Below are 20,488 nucleotides of genomic sequence, written 5' to 3'. Positions count from 1 at the left end.
AGCATGGGAGTGGGGGAGAGATGGTTAGGGCTGGGCTCCTAGGTCCCTAGGACCCAGTACCCCAAAGAAGGTGTCAGTGAGCCTTCTCATCCTGACAGCATAGCATACGCCTGAAGTGGAGGCAATCGCTCTACACTTCAGTTTGTGTCTTGTTCTCTTTCCTTCTCAACATCTTGTCTGTCTTTCCTTGTCTATTTCCCTCACGCCACTCTCTTCCTCTCCATCACAGCCAGAGGCAGAGAGTGGCCTCCTTGGGTGGCTCCACCTTCACCCCTATCCGAGGTGGGCAGGGCAGGCAAGTTTCTCAAGCCCCCAAACTTCACTGAGTGACTTATTCTGTCCTGAGTCAGGTTTAAGATACTCTGTTCCCCTGGCCTCCAAGTAGTATTCCAGGCCAACCATGCAACTTGGATAAACCACCAAGGACTAGAGGGGCTGGGGCAGCTTTAGTGCTGTTGGCCTGTCTGCCCTCCTGCTCCTTCCACTACACTATGGAGGGGACAGAACCAGGACCTCCAGGAGCTGCTAGATCCTGGATGGCTTTAGGAGTGTCAGGGAAGCGTTGCAGATGCTGTCAGTCTTCCCTGGTCCCACCTGTGAGCACTCCACACCTGCACTTTGCTGGAGGTCTGTCTACCTGTCTCATTCGGAGTTCCTCTCCCTACTTGTGGATCCCCTCTCCATCAGAGTCTGGGTCAAAGCCTGTGAGGCCTCTCCCTCAGACCAACCCAGAGCCCCAAGTATGATAGTGTCCCATGGCCAGGGTGTGGGCATCTGGAGGAGAGAGTGGGGGAGCAGAAATCCCTCTGCTCCCCAACAATTCTCCTCCCCGCTCTGAGCCTGGAACTGTGGGAAAAAGAAAGATGGGCGGGTGTGGGATGAGTCGGAGACTTCGGGGCCGGGCTGGGCAAGGTTGGGCTGGGTTGACCCCTCCCCAGCCGGGGGCGGGACCCCAGTAGGAGCGAGGGAGCCCGGCCGCTGGGGAGGACCAGACACTGGAGAGGCGTTATGGCGGGAACTAGTCTCGGGGCCCGCTTCTACCGGCAGATCAAGAGACATCCTGCGGTGAGTTCGGTCCCCAGAGCCACTGGTTCTAACTCTCGCTGCTCCGGCGGCCCCCAAATATCCCAGCCCCCTCCTCTTGCCTAGTTGCCGCAGTTCTCCTAACTGTTCTTTAGTGTACCTTAAACTATACTTGCAATGTGCCCCGGTGCCTCCTGAATCTCCCTCCGACAGGCTCGCTTTGGGGTGAGGGAAGCTACGACAGATACTGTGGGGTGGTTGGTTCCAGGTCGTCTCTCCCAGACGGGAGGGAGCGTCAGCCTGAAGCAGGGGTGGGAGCGGACGGGCAGAAAAGCTTGGAAAGGGCTGCTGAGAACCGCGGGGAGGGGGCTGACTCTGACAGTGCCCTCCGTCTTCCCCACAGCTCATCCCGATGATCGGCTTCATTGGCCTGGGCATGGGCAGCGCTGCGCTCTACTTGCTGCGGCTCGCCCTGCGCAGCCCCGACGTCTGGTAAAGGCCGCGCTTTGGACAGTGGTGGGGTCCTGGGTGGGGCAAGATGGAGCAGGAACGCGTGGACCTCTCGGGAACAGTGGGGATGGGTGGTCCTAGCGGAGATTCCATGGTCGCTCACTTGCCACGGCCCCGCCCGGCAATCTCGCGGCCGGAGCCCGCTCTTGCTCAGGGAGGGCCCGCCTCGGCTCGGGCCCATCCGACCGCTCTTTCCCCGGCGGCTCGCGACCGGGCCCACTTCGGGCTGCGGACCCCGCCCCGCTCCAGGCCTGGTTGCCATGGCGACGCCGCTCTGCCGGCAGCTAGCAGCCTTTGGGTACCTCAATCTCCTCGCCCAGGGGTTTGGGGGTGTGGCAGGCGAGCGGCTGGGGCTCCGTTGGGGCCAGGATGGCGCGGAGACACCGCTCTCGGCCAGAGGTGGCGAGGGGTGGGGGGTCCTCCGCACGCATCGGGAACATCCTCTGCGTTATCAGAATTTGAGACACATCACAGAAAACCCATCCCCTGGGGATCTCTGCCTGATTCCCACTGCTCTGCTCTGCCGGTTTGACCTAGGGTGGCGAGGAACGGTCGTAAACCTAAGCCAGGTTATCATTCTGTCACCCGGCTTCACGCAGACAATGGTGACAACCTTCTTGCCTCACTTGTCAGCAACCGCTAATGTGCCACCTTCCCTGTCAGTCTCTGGGAAATGGGTTCCCCACGGTAGGAGGGGGGTACAGGCATAGAGGCAGAGACCCTGGGTAGAGTCCTAGCTCCCAGAAAGGAAACCATAACCCTCACTCCCTCTCCGCAGCTGGGACCGAAAGAACAACCCGGAGCCCTGGAACCGTCTGAGCCCCAATGACCAATACAAGGTACCTCTTGGTAACTCTAGGGTTGCACCTCCATCCTCTCACCTCCTGGTCCCGGGACGACCCCTCAGCTCCCCGAGCCTCCCCGCAAAGGGAGGCCTGGGGCACTCGGTGCAATTCCCCCCAATAGTTCCTTGCAGTTTCCACGGACTATAAGAAGCTGAAGAAGGACCGGCCCGACTTCTGAGCCTGGCTGCTGTGCGCATTCCACGTACACCACCGTCAGCCAGCCTCATTTCTTCCACTCTCTGCCCCGAGGCCCCAGGGCTCCACTCTAGCCACCCTGTCCAGCTCCTGCATACACAAGCCCGGTTCCCACACGGAGAGGCGGCTCCACCCCCGCCCCCCTTCCCTCGTTCCCTACAGCGGAAGCACCTCTGACCCTCAGCTTGAGTCCCACGCGGGGGAGGAGTTAGGAGGGTGGGCAGCAGCCGGTTTGACCCAAAAGCCCCAAGCCAGCCCCTCTGCCCTGCTACCGGGGCATGGTAGGGTGTGGCACAGGCTACGTGTTGAGCGTGGCTAACGTGAGCCAAGAGCAAGCAGGGGCCTCTGAGTGCCAAGCGACGTGGCAGGCCCATTGGCTCAGGCGCCAGCGCAGGCGGAGCTGCTCCATTGGGCTCATTGCCTGCTGCCCAGCCTGCCCTGGAGGCACCTATGCTCAGGCAGGAGCAGCTCACTCCTTCCTCCCTGTGCCCAAGCCCCCTGCCTCCCAAGATAACAGGGACCCCCTCCTGCCTTGCACCTGGGCCTTCCCCTGCCATCCCGCCCCTCCCTTGCTCCCTTCTGTCCCCGGGGATCAAACAGAAGCAGCAGTGGGCAAAATACAATTTCATTTAACAAATTGAATTTGCTGCGCCTGCTAATCACGTCTGGTGTCGGCTCTGATCAGAGACAGAGAGAGGAGGCTGCAGCCCCAGGGGTCCCCGTGGAGGTGGTAGGAGGGAAGGGAGGAACACGTGGAGGGAGGCAAACCACCACCTGGCCCAGGGGACCCCTCCCCACAGTAATAGAAGCTTAGGTCAGGTTAGCATTTTATTAGATAAAAACAGAAAGGAGGGTGCCTACCCACCCCTTCCTCTGGCTCACAAGAGTAACTCCCCTACCCCCAAGTAAGAGCAGGAGTCTGTAACACTGAAATAATGGGAGAGGTTAGGGCCGAAAGCCCTAGCCTCCTTTTTCTAAGTCTTCTTACAAAAGAAATCTCAGCTACAAATTCTGGGAAGGGAACTACACCTGGCTCTTTTCCTAAGTAGGAGGCCTTCCCTCCTCCAGCAAAAAACACTGGAAGATAGGCACCTCCACCACTGGTCCAGGTAGGGAGAATAATAATTTCAAGCTGTGGGGCTCATTTCCTTGGCGCCGTCAGTGCTCTTCAAAACCAGGCATGGGGAAAGCCCTGGCAAACTGCTCCACCCGTTGCTTGAGGTCAGCCAGTCGCTGTCTTGTTTCTGCATCCTGGAGGAGGAAGGATTTGAAATCCTGGAGTTTGGCTAGAGAGGAGTGAGAAAACACGTGGTCAGAGCGTGGTCAGAGCTGTAGGGAAGGCAATTAGCTGACTGGGGGAAGGGCATATGACGACTATAAACTGGCTGGCTTAGGGGAGCCTGGCCCTTACCGGTCTTGCTCTTCACCTCCAAGCCGATCTTGACGCCTTCATCTATAAAGTCCACAACTCTTCGGAAGTCATCTTCTCGAAACTGTCTAGAGGTCAAGGCTGGGGCCCCTGGGAGAGAGGCAGAAGAGGATGAGCAGAGGCCCAGCCTTGGCAGCCACCTTTCCCTCCTGGAACCCCAGGTCTCACCAAGCCGAAGGCCGCCCGGTGTGATGGCACTTCGGTCTCCAGGACAGGTGTTCTTGTTGGCTGTGATGGATACCAGCTCCAGCACCCGCTCAGCCCGGGCCCCATCCAGGCCCTTGGGCCGCAGGTCCACTAGCACTAGGTGGTTGTCAGTGCCACCTAAAGGGGAAACAATGAGCGGGGAGTGGTGAGTCCTGGGCCTCTGCCTGAGGCTACAAAGGCTCTCAGCCACCCCCCTGGCTCACCAGACACCAGTGAGTAGCCTCGCTCTAGCAGGGCATCAGCCATTGCCCGAGCGTTCTTCAGAACCTGCAGGGAGTACTCCCGGAACATGGGGGTGCCAGCCTGGAGATGAGACAGCAGCACCTGGGCCCCCAAGTCCTGTCCTTTCTGCTCCTCCTCCCCCAGCACAGTTGTGACCCCAGCCTTGAACCCTCCCCTCCTGACACTTTCCTTCTAACAGCTCCAACTTCAGTGAGCATGGTATAGGGTCTGAGCATCCACGCCAATGCCCACCCCCCAACAAGAATAGGCTCCCCAACCTGCTTTAGAGCCACAGCCACTGCAGCAATGGCATGATTGTGGGGGCCTCCCTGCAGGGATGGGAACACAGCAAAGTTGATTTGGTCCTCAAATGTGTAAGGGATCTCCCGGCCAGTCTTGGGGTCCACAGACCGCACCCCCTTCCGGTAGAAAATGAGTCCTGACCTGTGTGGGAAGAAGGCAGTCAGAATCTAAGCTGAAAAGAAAGGGCAAGGGATGGGAAGAGCAGAGGAAGCTGGCTGGCCCGAGCCCCCCGAGGGCTCTCAGAGTCCACCTCAGTTGTGCTCAGTGTGCCGGACTCCAGTACTGGGGGGGAGCAGACCCTCCCTCCCACCCCCAAGCCCCCTGCCAAGGAATTGCCACCATGGGAAAGAGAAGAATTGTCAGACTGGGTAGGAGTCTTCAGGTGGAGTGAGTTCCTCTCAGATCCAGCCCAACAGTGCCCTGGGAATAGGGCATGAAGGCAGGGAAAGGCAAGGCCTGACCTCAGGGAAGCCTGACCTGGCCCCTCGAAGGGTCTTGTGGGTGGTAGTGGTGACAACATCTGCATGCTTGAAAGGTGAGGGGATCACCTTGCCAGCCACCAGGCCACTGATGTGGGCCATGTCTGCCAGCAGGTATGCCTTGACTTCATCACACACCTGGGCAGGTAGAGACAGGCCTCAGCCTGGGGAGGGCCCAGACAGGTCTGCCCAAAGCTGCCCCTCCTCCAAAATCTCCACACTACCCCTTGGGGAGTGGTCAGTAGCCCAGGCCTCCACCAACCTCTCTCATGCGGGCATAGTCGATGAGGCGGGCATAGGCGCTGGTGCCAGCTATGATGAGCCGCGGTCGGAAAAGTCGAGCAGTGATTGCCAGCTGGTCATAGTCAATAAGGCCAGTTTTGGGCTGGACAGAGACAAAAAGCTAAAACCCTGAGAAGAAAGGAGAGCAGCTCACTCCCCTCCTTCACCCTGCGGACTGCCCAGGGCTCCAGCCTCTTTCCCAGAAGAAGGCCCCCACAGTACCCTAGGGCACTCACGTTCAGCTTATAGGGCATAGACTCAAAGAAGATGGATGTGGCCGAGATCCGCTTGACATCAGACATATAGCCATGGGTGAGGCTGGGAGGGGAGGAGAGGAAATAAGAAGGCGTCAAAATGGAGTAACCCTAGACTTATCCTGCCCCACTCCAAAGGCGCGGCCCGGGAACGCTGCGCTTAGCCTGGCTCTGTCCATTGTGCTGAGCACTGGCTCCTCGGGTCTCACCTTCTTCCCGCACTGTAACTTGCAGGACAGGAAGTGGACGTTCCATATGCATGGCATATGGTAGAGGTTCAATAAATAACTCCTCTCCCATACCCATACTGCCCCGAGCCCACCCGCTCCATACTCACTGGCCCCCGTCAGGCAGGTCCAGCCCCATGATTCGGTCGTGAGGTTGCAGAAGGGCCGTGTAGGCGGCCAGATTAGCTGGGGACCCGGAGTAGGGCTGGACATTGACTCCCCATTGTGCAGGATCCAGATCAAAGGCCTCCAAGGCCCGGCGCTGACACAGCAGCTCGATTTCATCAACTACCTCTGCTCCTCCATAATACCTGCCATGGGAGGGGGGCATATCAGGGCACAGAGAAAGGGTTCCACCATCCCCTTTGACCAGCAGCAAAGGACAGGGAAGGCCACTCCTCTAAATGCACTGGGAGGGTACAGGCAGTTATCCGCCACTGGGAACACCATCCCTGAGGCTGCCCTCTAGCCCTCTGGGCTGTCCCTTACCTCTTGCCAGGATAACCCTCTGAGTACTTGTTGTTCAGACAGGACCCCAGGGCCTCCAGCGCAGCTCGGCTGCAGAAGTTCTGGTGGGGGGGGAGGCAATGTGAGAAGATACTGAGCCCCTCTCCCTGGCTCCCTACAGTCCACCCTGCTCGAGTCCTGGGCTGGGTGGAGCTGGGCTCTACAGAAAGCTCTGTTCATTCAGGGGGTCCTTGCCAGGCCTGGAGCAGGGCCAGAGAGAGCATCCTCAGAAACCCAGCTACCACGATATGTCTCCCCAGCAAGGCCACCTCTCCACCTGTGCTTCCAGGTTCCTGTTTTCTCTTGGGAGGGTTAGGGACCAGACTCGATTGTAGGGTCCCTGGAAAGCTCTGGAAGCTCTCTAATGCCTCCATCCCATAACCCGGACTGGCCCTGCCTTTGCTTCAGAGGAAAGTAAGAAGACTGGGAGATAAAGCACAGCAGGAAGGCACTGAGTTTGAAAGGGAGACTGGAGAAACAGCGGTAAGATGACCTGCTACTTCTTGCACCCATGGTGGCCCAAGCCCTGGACCCCTCCCCAGGCTCCACCTCGGAGGCAATGAGTTCCAGGCCTCGACACTGCCTGTCCTTCTCCCTCTGCAGCAGCTCCCACATCTCAGGGTCACTGTCTGACAGACTCTCCTGGCCTGTCCAGGCCTTGGTTGCTTCTCTGGTCTGGGTCTGGGCTGCCTCACTGTGTTGGCACCTTACGGCCATCCTGACCAGCTGAGCACATCTCTGCAGAGGCTGGGGAAGAAAAGCCAGGGTCAAATAAAAGCATCCAGATAAACAGTCTCCCAACAACTCTCAGCTAACTCTCAGCTATGCTTATTGGGCCCTCTGGCTCCAAACCCAGCAGCCAGCTGTCCAGCCTGCCTTTTCCAGTTTTCACCACCCCACCTTCAAAAGCCAGTTCTAGAGCCAAGGTTGAGATCAATGTCCAGGGGGTGGTTCTCATTCGGTCCATTCACCTCACCTCAAAATCTTCCTCCACCTTGACCCATGAACCACTCTGCAAAGCCACAGAGTAAAGGTAAAGTCTGTCTTCTGGAAGCTAGAGGTTTCAGAACCTCCCCACCCACAGGAACAAAAGGGGATTCCCTGTAGGGCCTCCCTAAACGGATTCCCCAGTGGGGGGTAGGGGGAGGAAGCCGAGTTTCAAGGGACAACAGGCTTAGAGGTGGTTCTCAGAACAATGGAGGAGGCGGAGCTGACCTTTAGCAGGACCTCGGGAAGAGGAGTGGGAGTGGGGGTGGGGGGTCTGCTGGCAGGAAAGCCAAAACCCACATCCTGTCCTTTGCCCGGCTCCCTTTTCATCTCCTTCCAGCCCACTGACCACTGATGCAAGCAGTGGCGCTTGGTTGCATCATCTGCATGGCCCAGAGCGGGCAGGAAAGACTCAGCTTGCCTGTCCAGGCCGGGAACCCTGCTCGTTCGCCAGCACAGGGTCCACGGGGCACCTGGTGCAGTTCTTTCCCTTAATGCCACATGGAATGGATGATCACAATGCCCTGGGGCATCTGGTTACCAGAATGGGGAGGGGAGGGGCCCCCAATTACCTCACGCGCACCCGGGGGTCTCAGGGAATCCTAGTTGCGCGTCAGCTCCTGGAGGACCCAGACCATGTGCGTGGAAAAGCCAGGGGAACCCCAAAGTTTGTGAATGGGAACTACGGTAGGAAGGGAGCTTGCTTTCTACTAGTCGCCCAGTCTCCGGAGCCCCATTCTTACCTGAGCCCTCCAGAGCAAAGAGAAGGACAGCATCGTAACCCGAGGTCGCAGGAGGTCCAGCCACCAACTCTTGCCGCGGGAAGCAGAGGGGTCGGAAAAAGACTGATCCAAGAGCGCGTGCGCGAGAAGAGGGGACCAAGAAGCCACAGTATTAAGGGGAGGAGCCTACGCATGCGTGTGGTGACACCTTTATGGTCTTCTGGGAATTGTAGTTTTTCCACCTTTCTTCCGCTTCATTTCCCGTCTGTAGCCCCAGGGTCAGAGGCTCCTGCTAGAATGTAAAGAGATCCAGTGCCGCCACATCTCCTCACTGTGCTGGAGCTCTTCAGGATTTTTTTTCCTGTTATCCAGACAACAACCATTTATTGGACGCCTACTGAATACCTAGTATTATTAGGCACTCTGGGAAATACAAAGTCTCCTATACAAGCTAAAGAGCCATGATGCACTGGAAAGCACCTGATTACCTGGTCTGGAAGGGTGAGAGACATTAAGTTCAAGTTCCAGCTCTGGGATTAACTAGCAAATTAGCCGATTTGAGCCTCAGTTTCCTCACTTGTAAATAAATAAGATGTGGTGGGATTAAAAGAGGCTTTGCATGTAAACATACTCTGGGATGGATTGTTACCCCCTCCTCCTCTGACTGACAAACCTGCTTCCTCCTTGGCCTTCTCCTCAGATATCTGGGAGCTGAGTGAGATGCCCCCTCCTGTCATTACACTTGTTGAATTTTACCTGTTCACCTCTTGCCACCCTAGCAGTCAGTGAACTATTTTTATATCCCCAGGGCTATAGATCCTTGGAACTGGAAGGGATCTTCCTTTCGACCTGACTTCCTCTGGACTCATACTTTGGGGGAGGGACTCACTGATCCCTCCAGGAACAGGTTCCCAAACCTGGACATCAGAATTGGTTGGGAAATATGATATAAATATATGAGTGTGGAGCCTCTCTCCTCAGAGGTTCTAGTTCAATGGATCTGTTTTTCCTTGTCTTTTTTTTTTAATTTATTGGGGTGACAGTTGTTAGTAAAATTACATAGATTTCACGTGTACAATTCTGTGTTACATCATCTATAAATCCCATTGTGTGTTCACCACGCAGAGTCAGTTCTCCTTCCATCACCATATATTTGATCCTCAATGGATCTTAAAGAGTAGTGGGCATTTGCCCACTCGTGCTTACACACAATGAAACCTCTCCTCAATAATTCTGATAAGCAATGAACCTCACATAGCAATATTGCCTCACATAGCAATATTACACATTCATTCATTCAGATGTATTGAGCTCCTACTCTGTGCCAGGCATGCCATAGCCCTGGAGATATAAGAATAGATCACTGAGTGCTGGGACATCAAGAAGTGAACAGGTCACAAAATGCAGCAAGTACAATTACAGGCAGGGGCACTTCACTCTGCTCTCAGATATCCAGATGTTCAAAGAGGAAAGGCGGGGAAAAGGAGGAGAAAAAGGAGAAGAGGATGGTCTTGGAGGAGGCAGATTTGTGTCAGAGAAAGCGGGGAGAACAATTCATCACAAAGCAAGTTCACATGCAAAGTATCATTTAATCTCATGCTATTTTATTATTGCTTTACAAGTGAGGAAACTGCAGCTCAGATGGGCTAACTTGTTAATTCCAATCATTCCCATTTGGCTCTCATACCAAGGCCTCAGAAGTCCCCCCTAACTCTAACATCCTTCCCTCCCACTCTAGCCCCAAGTGTTCTCAGTTCTTTGCAGTAATAGGCCTGGTGTTAGGAATCTGCTGGGTTATTCTCCTCCCTCCAATCTCTGACCCAGAACCACTTCCTACCTTCCTCCTTCTTTCAGTTGATCCTGTTATTCATCCATCCATCCAATATTTATTTTCTCCTTACCGACTTTTCACTCCCAGGCATGTCTGGGTCACACTCACCTTTCACTCAGTTTCCCGCTGATTACTCAGTGGGCAATCCCCTGGAGAACACTGTCCTCTCCGAGTCGGTTCCTAGACCCAGGACTTAAGGCCAAGGAAGGCTGAAGACGAGGCGTCGTTCCGTGCCGCAGCTCGTCCATACCCTCTCCCTCGTCCCAGTCAGTGGTCCCGAGGGGTGGGGGGAGGCTGAGCTTGAGAACTGCTAATGAAGCCGCAGCCAATTAACGCCTGGGCGAGGGTTGGGGGCGGATAAAATTAGCAGCCGCGGCTGCTGGAGGGAGCTAGAGGCGGGGGTGAGGACGGTGGGCAGCTGGCTGAAGGGGGCCTCGTTTGCAGGCGGCGGCGGCGAGGACCAGGCCCGGCTCTCCAAACTCGCGCTCTTCCCTTCCCCCACCCCCTCGTCTCAGGCCTCCCTCCCTCCCTCCCTCATCCGTCTGCAAACTCAGCGCCCACGAAATTAGGAAGGAAAAGGAAGATCGATGACTCCAGATGCTGCAAACACCGTTCGCCCTCCCCCACCTGCCGCCTCCCGCCAGCCCCGCGGAGCTTAGCAGGTTGTCAGCGCTCTACTTACACTGTCCCTGCATCTCCTTGAATGGGAATTCTAGGTCTATACCTCCACCCCCAAGTCGTGTCAACTAGTCCGCTGGCAGTCCCCTCTCAGGTTTAATCCCCATCCTGTTACCTATGTCATACCCCAAGGGTCGGCCTCATCTCTGTCTAAGTAGTCTCGGATGACCTCCAAGGTGCTAGGTCCGTTAATATTTGCATGTTTCCCCGCGACGGGGAGGAGGCCCTGGCCAGGTCTCTGCCAGACATAAACCCACATCATTCCCCCTTCCCTGAAAAGGTCTCACACATACTGGTATTGGATTTCACTTTATTTTGTTTCCTTTCTCGACTGTTTTGGAGTAGAAAAAATATCACGGAGAGGAAGCAACCGGGAAAGGGGCAGGTGGACCAGGACTACAGCGACAGGAAGGAGGCAGGCATAGGGCAGGGGCTGGAGTCCATCACGTACCCAGGAGTCTTCTTTCGCTACCCTAATTGGAGTTTGAGGGAAAGGGGACAGGCATACGGCAGGCAGAAGGGAATGAGGATAGGCCGCAGCTTATACTGCTTTAGTCTTTACGTGGGAACAGGGTGGAGCAGGAAGACGAGCGCCTGGGGGCAATAAAGTCAGGGTAAGAGGAGGGTGCCAGGCCAGGCATTATTAAAGCTGTGGGCAAAGGGAATGTCCAGCCCAGCGTCAGGAGCGTAAAGGGGACCCAATGTGGATGTAGGGAACGCTGGAACCGCCTATTCTGGGCTGCGCTTTGCCCCTCCACTTCGGGGTGTAGCTGAGGAGACTACCAGCCTCATAGGCACTCCCAAAAGGGAAAAGGGGACTCACGCCGGCTGATGTTCCCCTGGAGGGCTGTTCCTCTCCGCCCCCAGAATAAAAGGGTGGATGCGGCCACAGGACTTGGGGGCATGGGGAGGGGTCCCACTTAGGGAGGCCGGGATTTGGCGGGAAGTTCGGCCGAGGGAGGGGCGCACTATCCAAAGTAGGGGTGCTCGCTCTGGAAGTTATAGTCTGGGCACACCTTCTGCACCAGTTTGTAATCAAAGCTGAGGAAGGAGACGAAAATGCAGATGACTTTGAAGGGCTTGGCACAGAGCCAGGCAGCCTGACTCTGCGTATGCTCGGTGAAGCACACCTGTGATGGGTCGTACAGGCACGGGCGATGCTTACGCGCACGGTTTGTCTTCTCATACTCCACGTGGCAATTGAAAGCTCGTGACTCTTTGGCCCCAGGCACTCCGAGCGAGCCCCCAAGTGGGCCCGCCAGCGCTCCCCCAAGGGTACCTCCTAACCCTGACCCTGTGGCCGCCAGCCCCAGCGGGGGCCCCAGTCCAGGGAGCACCCCCTCCAGGGCCAGGGTGGACTGCAGAGGGTGGGGAGCGGGGCCCGGCAGCCAGACGCCCCCGAACTCGACACGCTTGGAGGGCGGCACGATACTGACGCTGAGGTTGCCCAGGCTGGACGAGTTGTGGCGGAAGTACACGCTGAAAGTCCCGTTCACATGATCCACGATCTTGCCGGTCACCAGCAGCGAGAACTTGAGGGTATGCACCCGGAAGTAGAAGTCTCCCCAGCCAAAGATCTTTTTGGCGCGGGCCGCCTTCATAGACGGCTTTCTTTTGGTGCGCGGCGCTGGCAACGCTCCCGCCGCTCCCGCCCGGGCCAGTGCAGTGGTGTGGTTAGCGGGCCACGCCCAGCTCCAGGAGCCAGCGGTGCCCAGGCCGTCGGAAGACTTGGGCGCTGGGAGCTGTTGGCCAGGGACGCCCCCTCCGGCCGCTGCGGGGCGCAGCTCCACATACTGTGGCCTCCCGGACTCCGGTATCTGGGCACTGACGGCCTGTGAACACAGAATAAGGAGGAAAAAGAGACGCTGGGGTTGTCCTGTTAGCCTGGGATGATTGTATTGCATGTCTGTCTACCTGGAGTGATGTGTATTTGTGTGTTTACCTATGGTGATGGGTGTGTGGCCACCCCGCCAGAGCCCTACCCACACCAGCCCCTTTCAAAAAGTCCCTAGGAGACCAAACGGAATCCGGCAGTCCGCTGTCAGTGGTACAGGGAGTGTGCATTGGAATAGACTTGCAGCCCTACCAAGCTATGTATGTGGTGTTGGCCAAGTCACTTCACCTATCTAGGCCTCAGTTTCTACATCTGTGAAATGACACTGAGAATCCTTATGTTCTTCCAGAACTCCGATGCAGCTGAGAAAGCCCAAGCCAGTGTGGGTTTGAATAGGGAGTGGAGCTGGGGACCTGGGCTCCATTTCCTCCAGCCTGGAGCCTAGATGGTCCAGAGTGATGGGCCAGGGAGGAGCTGGACTCAGGCAAGGGAGGCCATGACCGCTGTCAACATCCAGCATTAAGAAAGAGGTGAAGACCTCCCAAAGTCTCTGCTGAGACTACAGCCCCCACCTCAGTCTCAGCCTTTACTCCCTTGCAGGAAGGGGCACGGAAAACCGCTAGAGATGAGGAGAGCAGTGGAGAGTCTGGGCGTGTGGGTTGAGATTTGGGGGCTACACCACTACCCCTCCCAGTCTCCAGTGCTCTGGCAGTGGGGGGGGGGGCTCCTGGTGGTCCTCTGGGCTCAGAGGCAGGCAGGAGGAGCCGCCCTGGCCCGCCCCTACCCGTCTCCCCTGTCTCAGGTGGCTGCGATCTGGGAGACAGCTTGGGCACGAGTACAAGATAGATCGAGAGGCAGGAGCAGCGGGGCCAGGCCCAAGCCATCAATTATCTGGGGGTGGGGGGGTGGGGGTGGCCGGGAGTGAAAAAGACGGGTGAGAGCAAGAGGAAGAAATATGGAGATGCTGCTCCAGTAAGGGGAGCGAGGGAGAGGAGCTGTGTGTGTCAGTCAGACTGTGCTAGCTGTGGCCGTTAGTGTGGCTCTTACTGCGTGTGGGTTCAGACAGGGGCGGGGTGGGGGCAGGGAGTACTACGTGTATCAGTCTGGGGTGGTTGTGTTTCTGTTAGCCTGGGATGATTGTATTGCATGTCTGTCTACCTGGAGTGATGTGTATTTGTGTGTTTACCTATGGTGATGGGTGTGTGTCTGCCTGCGGTGTCTGTGCAGGGTGGGTGGCTCTGTGTGTGGCCCTGGTGACTGTGTATATCTGTCTGTATGCCCATGTGTATCAGTCTGAGGATGCTGTGTACGTGTGTCTGCCTGCTTGTGGTGGCTGAATGTCTGTTGTGTCAGTCTGTGGAGGTTATGTATGTATGCCTGGGTTGTATATGTGCCTGGGTTGGCTGTGTGTACGTGTGTTAATCTGAGTGAGGCTGAGTATCAGTCTGTGGTTGTATGCCAAGGTTGGCTGTATGTCTGAGGGAGGCTGTGTGTGACTCTAGGTGTGTCACTTTTCCTGTGTGAGCTATCTTCTTGTGTCCATGTCTCAAGCTCTTTCTAAAGGGTGTGTGTCAGTATATTCACAATGATAGAACAAGTGTGCTCACTGTGTTTCCCCTGGGCGGGGTGCATGTGTGTGAGCTGTATATGAATGGTCCCTGCTGGCTGAGCTTTGGGTAGGTAAAGAGGCCTGTCAGCACGGGTGTCACCCTCTGTTTGCACACACCCACGTGTATATACCATGAGTCTACAGGGGACAGGAACAGCAGAGTCAGGCTGCGGGGCTAGAATCTCCGCTGCCTGGTCCCCTCCCCTGCAGCGCTGCGATCCTGGGTTATTAATGCAGCGACACCCGCTCATCATACATATTTATCGCCCCCCCATCCCTCCTCCCAGCTCAGGTGAGAGGGTTGGGGGAGGCAAAAGTGATTGACTCAGACAGACAAGCTTGAATAGGCAGTTAACACCCGGAGGGTGAGACTGAGAGGGGCTGGGAGAAGGGGTTCTAGGCCGCAGGGGGACGGAGGAAGGGCCTCCTAGGAGGAGGGGCCAATGCCCCCGCCCCGGGAGGTGGGCTTTGAGGGGGCAGGGCTCCAGCTCCAAGCTCAGAGGAGGGCATTGGAAGATGAAGTGTGTGAAGCTTCAAGAGAAAGTCTAAGGGTGGGGCTGGGGGGCACCATTTGAACTCTAACACTTAACTCCTCACCCCTCTGGGCCCAACCACTGCTTTTTCCCGGAGCTTCCATCGGTCCCCACAATCTGCAGGTACAACCCCAAATGTCTCCAAGCCACCCCGCCCCTAGCACACCCCAGCAGCACCCGAAGTCTTGCACCCTCCCAGTCAGGGGCTGGGAGAGGGAAGCAGTTTTGGCTGGGTTGTGAAGGGTGCCAGGTTTCTCCCCTCTGATCCCAGACAAATTGCTGTCTACGCTTCTCTGATCCAGGCAAATCCCTGGGCTTTGGGCACCCGCACCCCCCACCTGCCCAGGAAACAGCCACGATAAAAGGGAAGAGTTGGGGGGGGCGGACAAAGCGACCTTGTGGGGGTGTCGGACAGGGAGGGGCGAGAGTCTGCGAGGAAACGAGCCGAGAAATGGGAACATGGAATAAAATAAAATCAAATCCTCCCTCTGGCTTCCTTGCTCGCCGGCTTGCTCTCCCTCTCTCGCTCTCCCTTTTTCACTGTTTTGCTCTCTCTCTCTCTCTCTCTCTTCCCCACTCTCCTCTCAGTCTCTCTCAGTCTCTTCTTCATTGTGTCTAATTTTCTCCTTTCATGATTCTGTTTTTCTCCCTGTTTCTGTCTGTCTCTGGTTATTTCCCTCTATCCTTCAGGTTGTGTGTCTCCAATTGCGGGTGGGGGTGGGAGTGAGGGCAAAGCAGGGTGACAAGGGAGCCCCTCTTTGCCCAGAATCATGGTGCTGTCCCTCCCCCTCTAGGACTGAAAGTGAAAGCAGGGTTTTGTCCGAGGAGGGGTCCCCCTTGCTCCAGAGCTGGTTTAATTAAGCTAATTGAGCACGATGACATTTGCGGAGGGGAGAACCTAGCGGGACTGTGGCCTGGGGGGCGGAGGTGTTCTGTGGCAGACAGGGAGGGGGGTGAGGGGTGAGCTTCACCAGGCGTGCTTCCAGGCCCATGGTGGGGGGGGCGGGAGCCGAGCCAGGAGCTCTTTGCCCCCAAGGCAGCAAGCCCACGCACTGGAGGGGAGTTGAGGCTGCCTCTTGCTGCTGAACAAACTCCACTGGGGGAAGGGGTTCTTTTGGGATGGGACTGCTGGGAAAGGGGGGGAGGATCAGACTGTTAGCCCCCCAGCCGCATTGCAGAGTGCACCTCCCCGGGGCCTCCAGACTGGTCGGTAGCTTCTCTCCTGCTGCCTGGGTCAGGCGGGGCCGCTCAGGATTCCGACGGGGGAAGGGACAGCACCCTGTGGTTGGAGAAGAAACAGTGCTCCCTGCCTGGGTTGGGGATGAGGAGGGAAGAGCGTACTGAGCTCTTGCACCTAGAAAGAGGAGGGGGCACTGCAGTCAGAACAGGATGGAGTAGCTGGGGTCTGGCTGAGAACCAGGGATTGAGATGGGGGTGAAGTCAGAGGTAGGGTGGACAGGACAGGCTGGGGTGAGGACTGGAACAGATATGGAGGGGCACTGGGAATGCAAACCTGCATCTGGAAGGCACAGGTACTGGGTGCAGAGATGAGGATGAAACAAAGGTAGGAACATGGATGAAGCTTGGGAACAGGAATTAAGAGGAAATCAGAAATGGTGGACAGGCATGGGCAGAGACAGGGACGCAGATGGGGTAGGGACCAGGGAAATGAAGAGAGGGGACAGAATGGGATGGGAACCAAAATGAGGATGCGGGAGGATAGGGATGGTGGATGAGGGATGGGCAGGAATGAGAATGGGATGGGGACTAGGAGATGGGGATGGGGACTGGATGCGGGTGGGAACAGGAATGGGGAATGGGACGTGGTTATTGGGCAGAAACAGGGATGCTGAGGGATGCAGAGACCCAGGGGGTGGGGATGGGGAAGGTGAAAGGGGACTGGAATGGGAAATCGAGGACAAGGAAGGAGGTGGGAGAAAGGGACGAAGACAGAAGCTGAGGACAGGTATGGGAGACAAGTGAGAGGAAAAGGCAGAAGAGCAGGATTGGGCTCTGAGAGGGGGCCAGGCAGGTGGAGGCGCAGATACCTCCATCCAGACCTTACTATAGCGAGAGGGGGCGGGGACCGCTGGTGGGGCCAGCTCTGCCCTTGGGCCGGGCACCCCTCCCCCTCAGCCCCGCCTGCCCGCCTGCTCTCTGCCTGCAGCGCAAGGCTCACCGTTATCTGAATTTTGATTTTATTTTATTTTATTTTATTTCCCTGCTTCCTAGAGCCGACGCGGTCCCCACGGGAACGGCGCCCCCCGCCCCCCGCCCCGCGCCTCACTTTATTATTGCAATAAATGTGCCTATAAAGGCGCGGGCTCCAGGGCGCGGTGAGGGGGGTGGTGGGAGCCGCGGAGCTGCGATGTAATTTCCCGAAGCCGGAGCCGGAGGGGGAGTGGGCGGGGTGGAGGTGGAGGAGGGGCGGGCGAGGGAGAGGGGGAGACTCGCCAATTTCCAGCACTCAAGGCGGAGCTCCCTGCTCCCCACCCCACACCCCGCGACTCCCCACTCTGCCGGGCAATGCCTGAGCCTTGGGACCCCTCCCACAAGACTCTGCCCTCTCTGTGTTATCCTGCCCCCCTCCTGGGCCCCGCCCACGTGGAGTTGAGAAGCTTCCTCCAAAGTTGTCGATCTCTTTGCCAATGACTTCATCTCTGACTCCTGCAATGCCCCCTCCACTTACCTAGTCTCTTTCACCTTTTCTCTCTCCCCTTCCCAATGACTCCGTCTCTGACCCTAGTGACCCTTCTTTACCTTGTTTCTGTTCCCTAATTACTTCACATCTTCTCCAGTCATCCTGTCTTGGATCTCCAGTTCTTCTCCCAGCCCCACTGGAGACCCTCTAGATCCTTTCCAGCGGGTACCCCTCCCACACTCGCAGGCTTGGGCCCAAGGGAGCTGTCAAAGCGCTGCCCCTCTCTCCTGTGCCCCTAGCCCAGCTGCGGCCCTGATTACCCCCAAATCCCCACCAACAGCTCCAGGCCCTAGCCCAGGCTGCACCGTGCCTAAGTGGCCCAGCCAGAGATTAGCTGGGGGGCTAGAGGTGATGATGGGAGGGGGTGGGCTAGACACATGGCCAGGGCCAGCCGGCTCCAGAGACTGGAGACTCCGGCTTAATCCTTCCCCGAGGCATTATAGAGCTGGAAGGTCCCACAGGGCTCCACCCCTGCCCTCCCCCAACTAATTAGTAATTAGTGATTAGTGATTAGTGACTATTGATTGCCTGCTGCTTCTCCCAGTAGGCAGCTGCTTTGGCAAGGGGTGGGGAAGACACACACAGAGAAAGAGAGAGTGAGAGAGAGAAGAGTCAGAGACCAGACGGTATTAGAAAGATACTGAAGAAGGCCTGGCCCAGAGGGCAGGGCCCCAGGGCCAGTGGAAGGCAGGAGTCCCAAGCCCTGAGAGATGACCAGGAGCCATGAGCAAAGAGAAAGGAGAATGAGCTTCAGGAGGAGGGGGCAAGTGAACAGGGTGAGAGAAGGCAGGGTTGTTACCTATCATGGACAGTTAGGGTTTCCCAAAGAGCTGTCTTGTAAACTGTCCCCCACCAGCCTCTTACCCAGTGTCCACCCACTGCCAACCCTGCCAGTGAGACAGCCCTGGGTGCACACACATACATAGGCTACACTCAGATACACAAACGCATCCTGAGCTTTGCAATCCCACAATCAAATGCACTCAAAACCATAAGCACGTAGATACACTCACAAACCCTGGAGACTCATACAGGCAACACATGGGCCCCAGCACACAGATGCACTGGAGACCCACCTTGGGGTACACACATTTGCACACGACATACTCACAAGTGTAGACAAATGCACACATCTTTCTACACATATACCCCCACCCACAGTTATAAATATTCTCACCCCCACAGTCTGTATACACAAGTAAACACAGGTTCTCACAAACACACAAGCTGGACTAAATGGGAGATACACTCCCCCCACACTCATTCCCAACACAGAGGCCCACAGCTGCAGCTCACATACACGCAGCTACATCCCCATTACTCACGTCCTCGTGCTTACTCTCCCTCAAGTCTCCACCAGATGTTTCATTCCCCTTCAGGGGGCAAAGGAAATTAAACCAGATCTGTCCACAGGGGAGTTTATGTGATGGGGAGAGTGAAGAGGAGAGCGGGAGGAAGCAGAAAGGAGGGGTGGGGAGTACCATCCCTCCCATCCTCTCCACCAGGCCTTCTTCACACACAGTAGGTTGTGGGGCACAGACTCCCCCCCCACTGCAGTCCTCTAAGGGCAGAGCTGGGCAGCAAGCCCAAAAGAAGCTCTAGCTAGTGGGAGCAGTTTCTGAAGAGGGGGCTCCTTTGCCCACCTTCCAGCCCCTCAAGGTCACCAGGCAGGTTTGGGAAAATCAGGGAACTCAATCACCAGCTTCACTGGGCAGCCCCTGCCCTTCTGGAGCTGCTGAGAGCGATTTGGCTGAGCAGATGGAGATTCAAATGTTGAAGGGAGAACTACACCCCTTCCAGACTCTGCAGGGGCTGGGGATAGGGTGCAGGGAGTAGGGTTTTAGGAAACCACCTGCCTGCCCCTAAACTATGTAGGTCGGGGTGCAGGAAACAGGAAAATCATGGGCAGGGGAGCTGACTGAAGGAGACAGGGGGCCAGGGCCTCGGTCCCCAGTGTGGGACACACAGCGGGGCACAGATGGCTGCACTGTGAAGCAGGCACCTGCACTCACTCCTTCAAAGCCAACACAACACCCCATACCAGCATATACATGCACCCTGGTCCCCAGCATGGAGACATCCAAGTCTGCCCCCCCCCACATGCATGCACACAGGTGCACACGCTGCCTCACACACTCGACACCAGCACAGATGAGCACACCGTGTACATGAGTTGAAGCCTCCAAGTCAGGAGGAAGGCAGATCAAGTCTGGGCCCCCTTAGCCTCTGGGTCCTCGCCCCAGAGCCTCAGGGAAAAAAGGCAGCCTTGGGAGGTGGGGCCTTGGAGGGCACGGGAAGAGAGACTCCCCTTCTAGACAGCCCCCACCCCTATCAGCCGGCACCAGAGAGGGGTGTGTCTGTGAGGTTGTGCAGGGGAGATGGTGTCTCCGCGGGAAATATGATGGGAGACTGTAGCCAAGTTCGGCAGTATCTGTGTGCGTCCGTGTGTGCGCGCGTTTTGGGGCCGTGTATGTTCGGAACACAGTGCCCACCTGGCATGGTGACAAGTGCAGAGAAGAGAAATGGGAAGGCACGAGTGGAGGGGTGGAAGGACAGACAGAGAGGGAGGCGAGCGAGGTTGGCGCGGAAAGGCGGCAAGGCTGACACCCTGCTGGCTTGTCTGTCTGTCTCGCACTCCCGCTCTGTCTGGCGCACTCGCGGGTCGGGCTTAGTCCCCTCCCCCGCCGCGCCTGAAGCCAGATCCGAGTCGGGCCTCCACCCTTGCCCCAGTCCCCGACCCTCAGCCAACTTGCACTGGGAGCGCGCCTATCCTGGACTGGGGAGTCTGTCTGTCCGCGTCCTCCACGCGGCGCAAAGTTGGGACGCTGGGGGCGGGGCGGGCGCACGGAACCCCTCGCACTCTGGGACCTTTGCATGCCGGACCCCGCGCTCGCGCTGCAGCCCTGCTGCTCTTACCTTCCTCAGGAGCCACGGGCCAAAGAGCAAGAAAAGCCATTCCGGGAGCAGCCGCATCTTCCTGGGCGGCGAGCGGGGCGGGTGGGTCAGGTCCCGGGGCAGGCCGGAGCCAGGTGGGAGCAAGGGGTTCCGGGCTGGCGTGCGGGGGGTAGCTGCCGGAGCGGCGGAGCGGCGGCGCGGCCCGCGGACTGAGC

At 57.3% G+C, this 20,488-nt stretch overlaps 3 protein-coding genes across 3 annotated transcripts; 1 reads left to right on the top strand and 2 right to left on the bottom strand.

Annotated features, from left to right (window-relative positions):
• Nucleotides 1-2: 2 nt before the first annotated feature.
• Nucleotides 3-3,180, top strand: NDUFA4L2 (NDUFA4 mitochondrial complex associated like 2). Its single transcript, XM_033117371.1, has 4 exons — nt 3-1,065; nt 1,427-1,515; nt 2,312-2,372; nt 2,500-3,180. Exons 1-4 carry the CDS (start codon nt 1,009-1,011, stop codon nt 2,554-2,556), a joined length of 264 nt encoding a protein of 87 aa, XP_032973262.1. The 5' UTR covers nt 3-1,008; the 3' UTR covers nt 2,557-3,180.
• A 6-nt stretch (nt 3,181-3,186) lies between these two features.
• SHMT2 (serine hydroxymethyltransferase 2) lies at nt 3,187-8,371 on the bottom strand. Its single transcript, XM_033117370.1, has 12 exons — nt 8,214-8,371; nt 7,033-7,230; nt 6,466-6,545; nt 6,087-6,287; nt 5,732-5,813; nt 5,476-5,598; nt 5,212-5,351; nt 4,710-4,875; nt 4,413-4,512; nt 4,171-4,326; nt 3,985-4,092; nt 3,187-3,859 (listed from the first exon to the last, which is right to left on the bottom strand). Exons 1-12 carry the CDS (start codon nt 8,244-8,246, stop codon nt 3,732-3,734), a joined length of 1,515 nt encoding a protein of 504 aa, XP_032973261.1. The 5' UTR covers nt 8,247-8,371; the 3' UTR covers nt 3,187-3,731.
• A 2,629-nt stretch (nt 8,372-11,000) lies between these two features.
• NXPH4 (neurexophilin 4) lies at nt 11,001-20,488 on the bottom strand. The gene is made up of 2 exons (XM_033116275.1): nt 20,295-20,488; nt 11,001-12,533 (listed from the first exon to the last, which is right to left on the bottom strand). The coding sequence occupies exons 1-2, from the start codon at nt 20,349-20,351 to the stop codon at nt 11,670-11,672; spliced, it is 921 nt and encodes a 306-aa protein (XP_032972166.1). The 5' UTR covers nt 20,352-20,488; the 3' UTR covers nt 11,001-11,669.

The sequence above is a fragment of the Rhinolophus ferrumequinum genome, chromosome 10, assembly GCF_004115265.2.
Source record: "Rhinolophus ferrumequinum isolate MPI-CBG mRhiFer1 chromosome 10, mRhiFer1_v1.p, whole genome shotgun sequence".
NCBI lineage: Eukaryota > Metazoa > Chordata > Mammalia > Chiroptera > Rhinolophidae > Rhinolophus > Rhinolophus ferrumequinum.
The sequence above is the reverse complement of the archived record's forward strand: the minus strand, read 5'-3'. Positions and strand labels throughout refer to the sequence as shown.

Bases quoted from the DNA above. Each gene is read 5' to 3' on its own strand.
- SHMT2 (XM_033117370.1), bottom strand. From the start codon at position 8,246: ATGCTGTCCTTCTCTTTGCTCTGGAGGGCTCAG. The intron at 6,288-6,465 runs GTAAGGGACAGC...CTCCCATGGCAG, and splicing joins GAGGGTTATCCTGGCAAGAG to GTATTATGGAGGAGCAGAGG. The intron at 4,876-5,211 runs GTCAGGCTTCCC...CTTCCCACACAG, and splicing joins AAGACCCTTCGAGGGGCCAG to GTCAGGACTCATTTTCTACC.
- NDUFA4L2 (XM_033117371.1), top strand. From the start codon at position 1,009: ATGGCGGGAACTAGTCTCGGGGCCCGCTTCTACCGGCAGATCAAGAGA. The intron at 1,066-1,426 runs GTGAGTTCGGTC...TCTTCCCCACAG, and splicing joins AGATCAAGAGACATCCTGCG to CTCATCCCGATGATCGGCTT. The intron at 2,373-2,499 runs GTACCTCTTGGT...TCCCCCCAATAG, and splicing joins GCCCCAATGACCAATACAAG to TTCCTTGCAGTTTCCACGGA.
- NXPH4 (XM_033116275.1), bottom strand. From the start codon at position 20,351: ATGCGGCTGCTCCCGGAATGGCTTTTCTTGCTCTTTGGCCCGTGGCTC. The intron at 12,534-20,294 runs GTAAGAGCAGCA...CTGTGTTCACAG, and splicing joins GCCCGTGGCTCCTGAGGAAG to GCCGTCAGTGCCCAGATACC.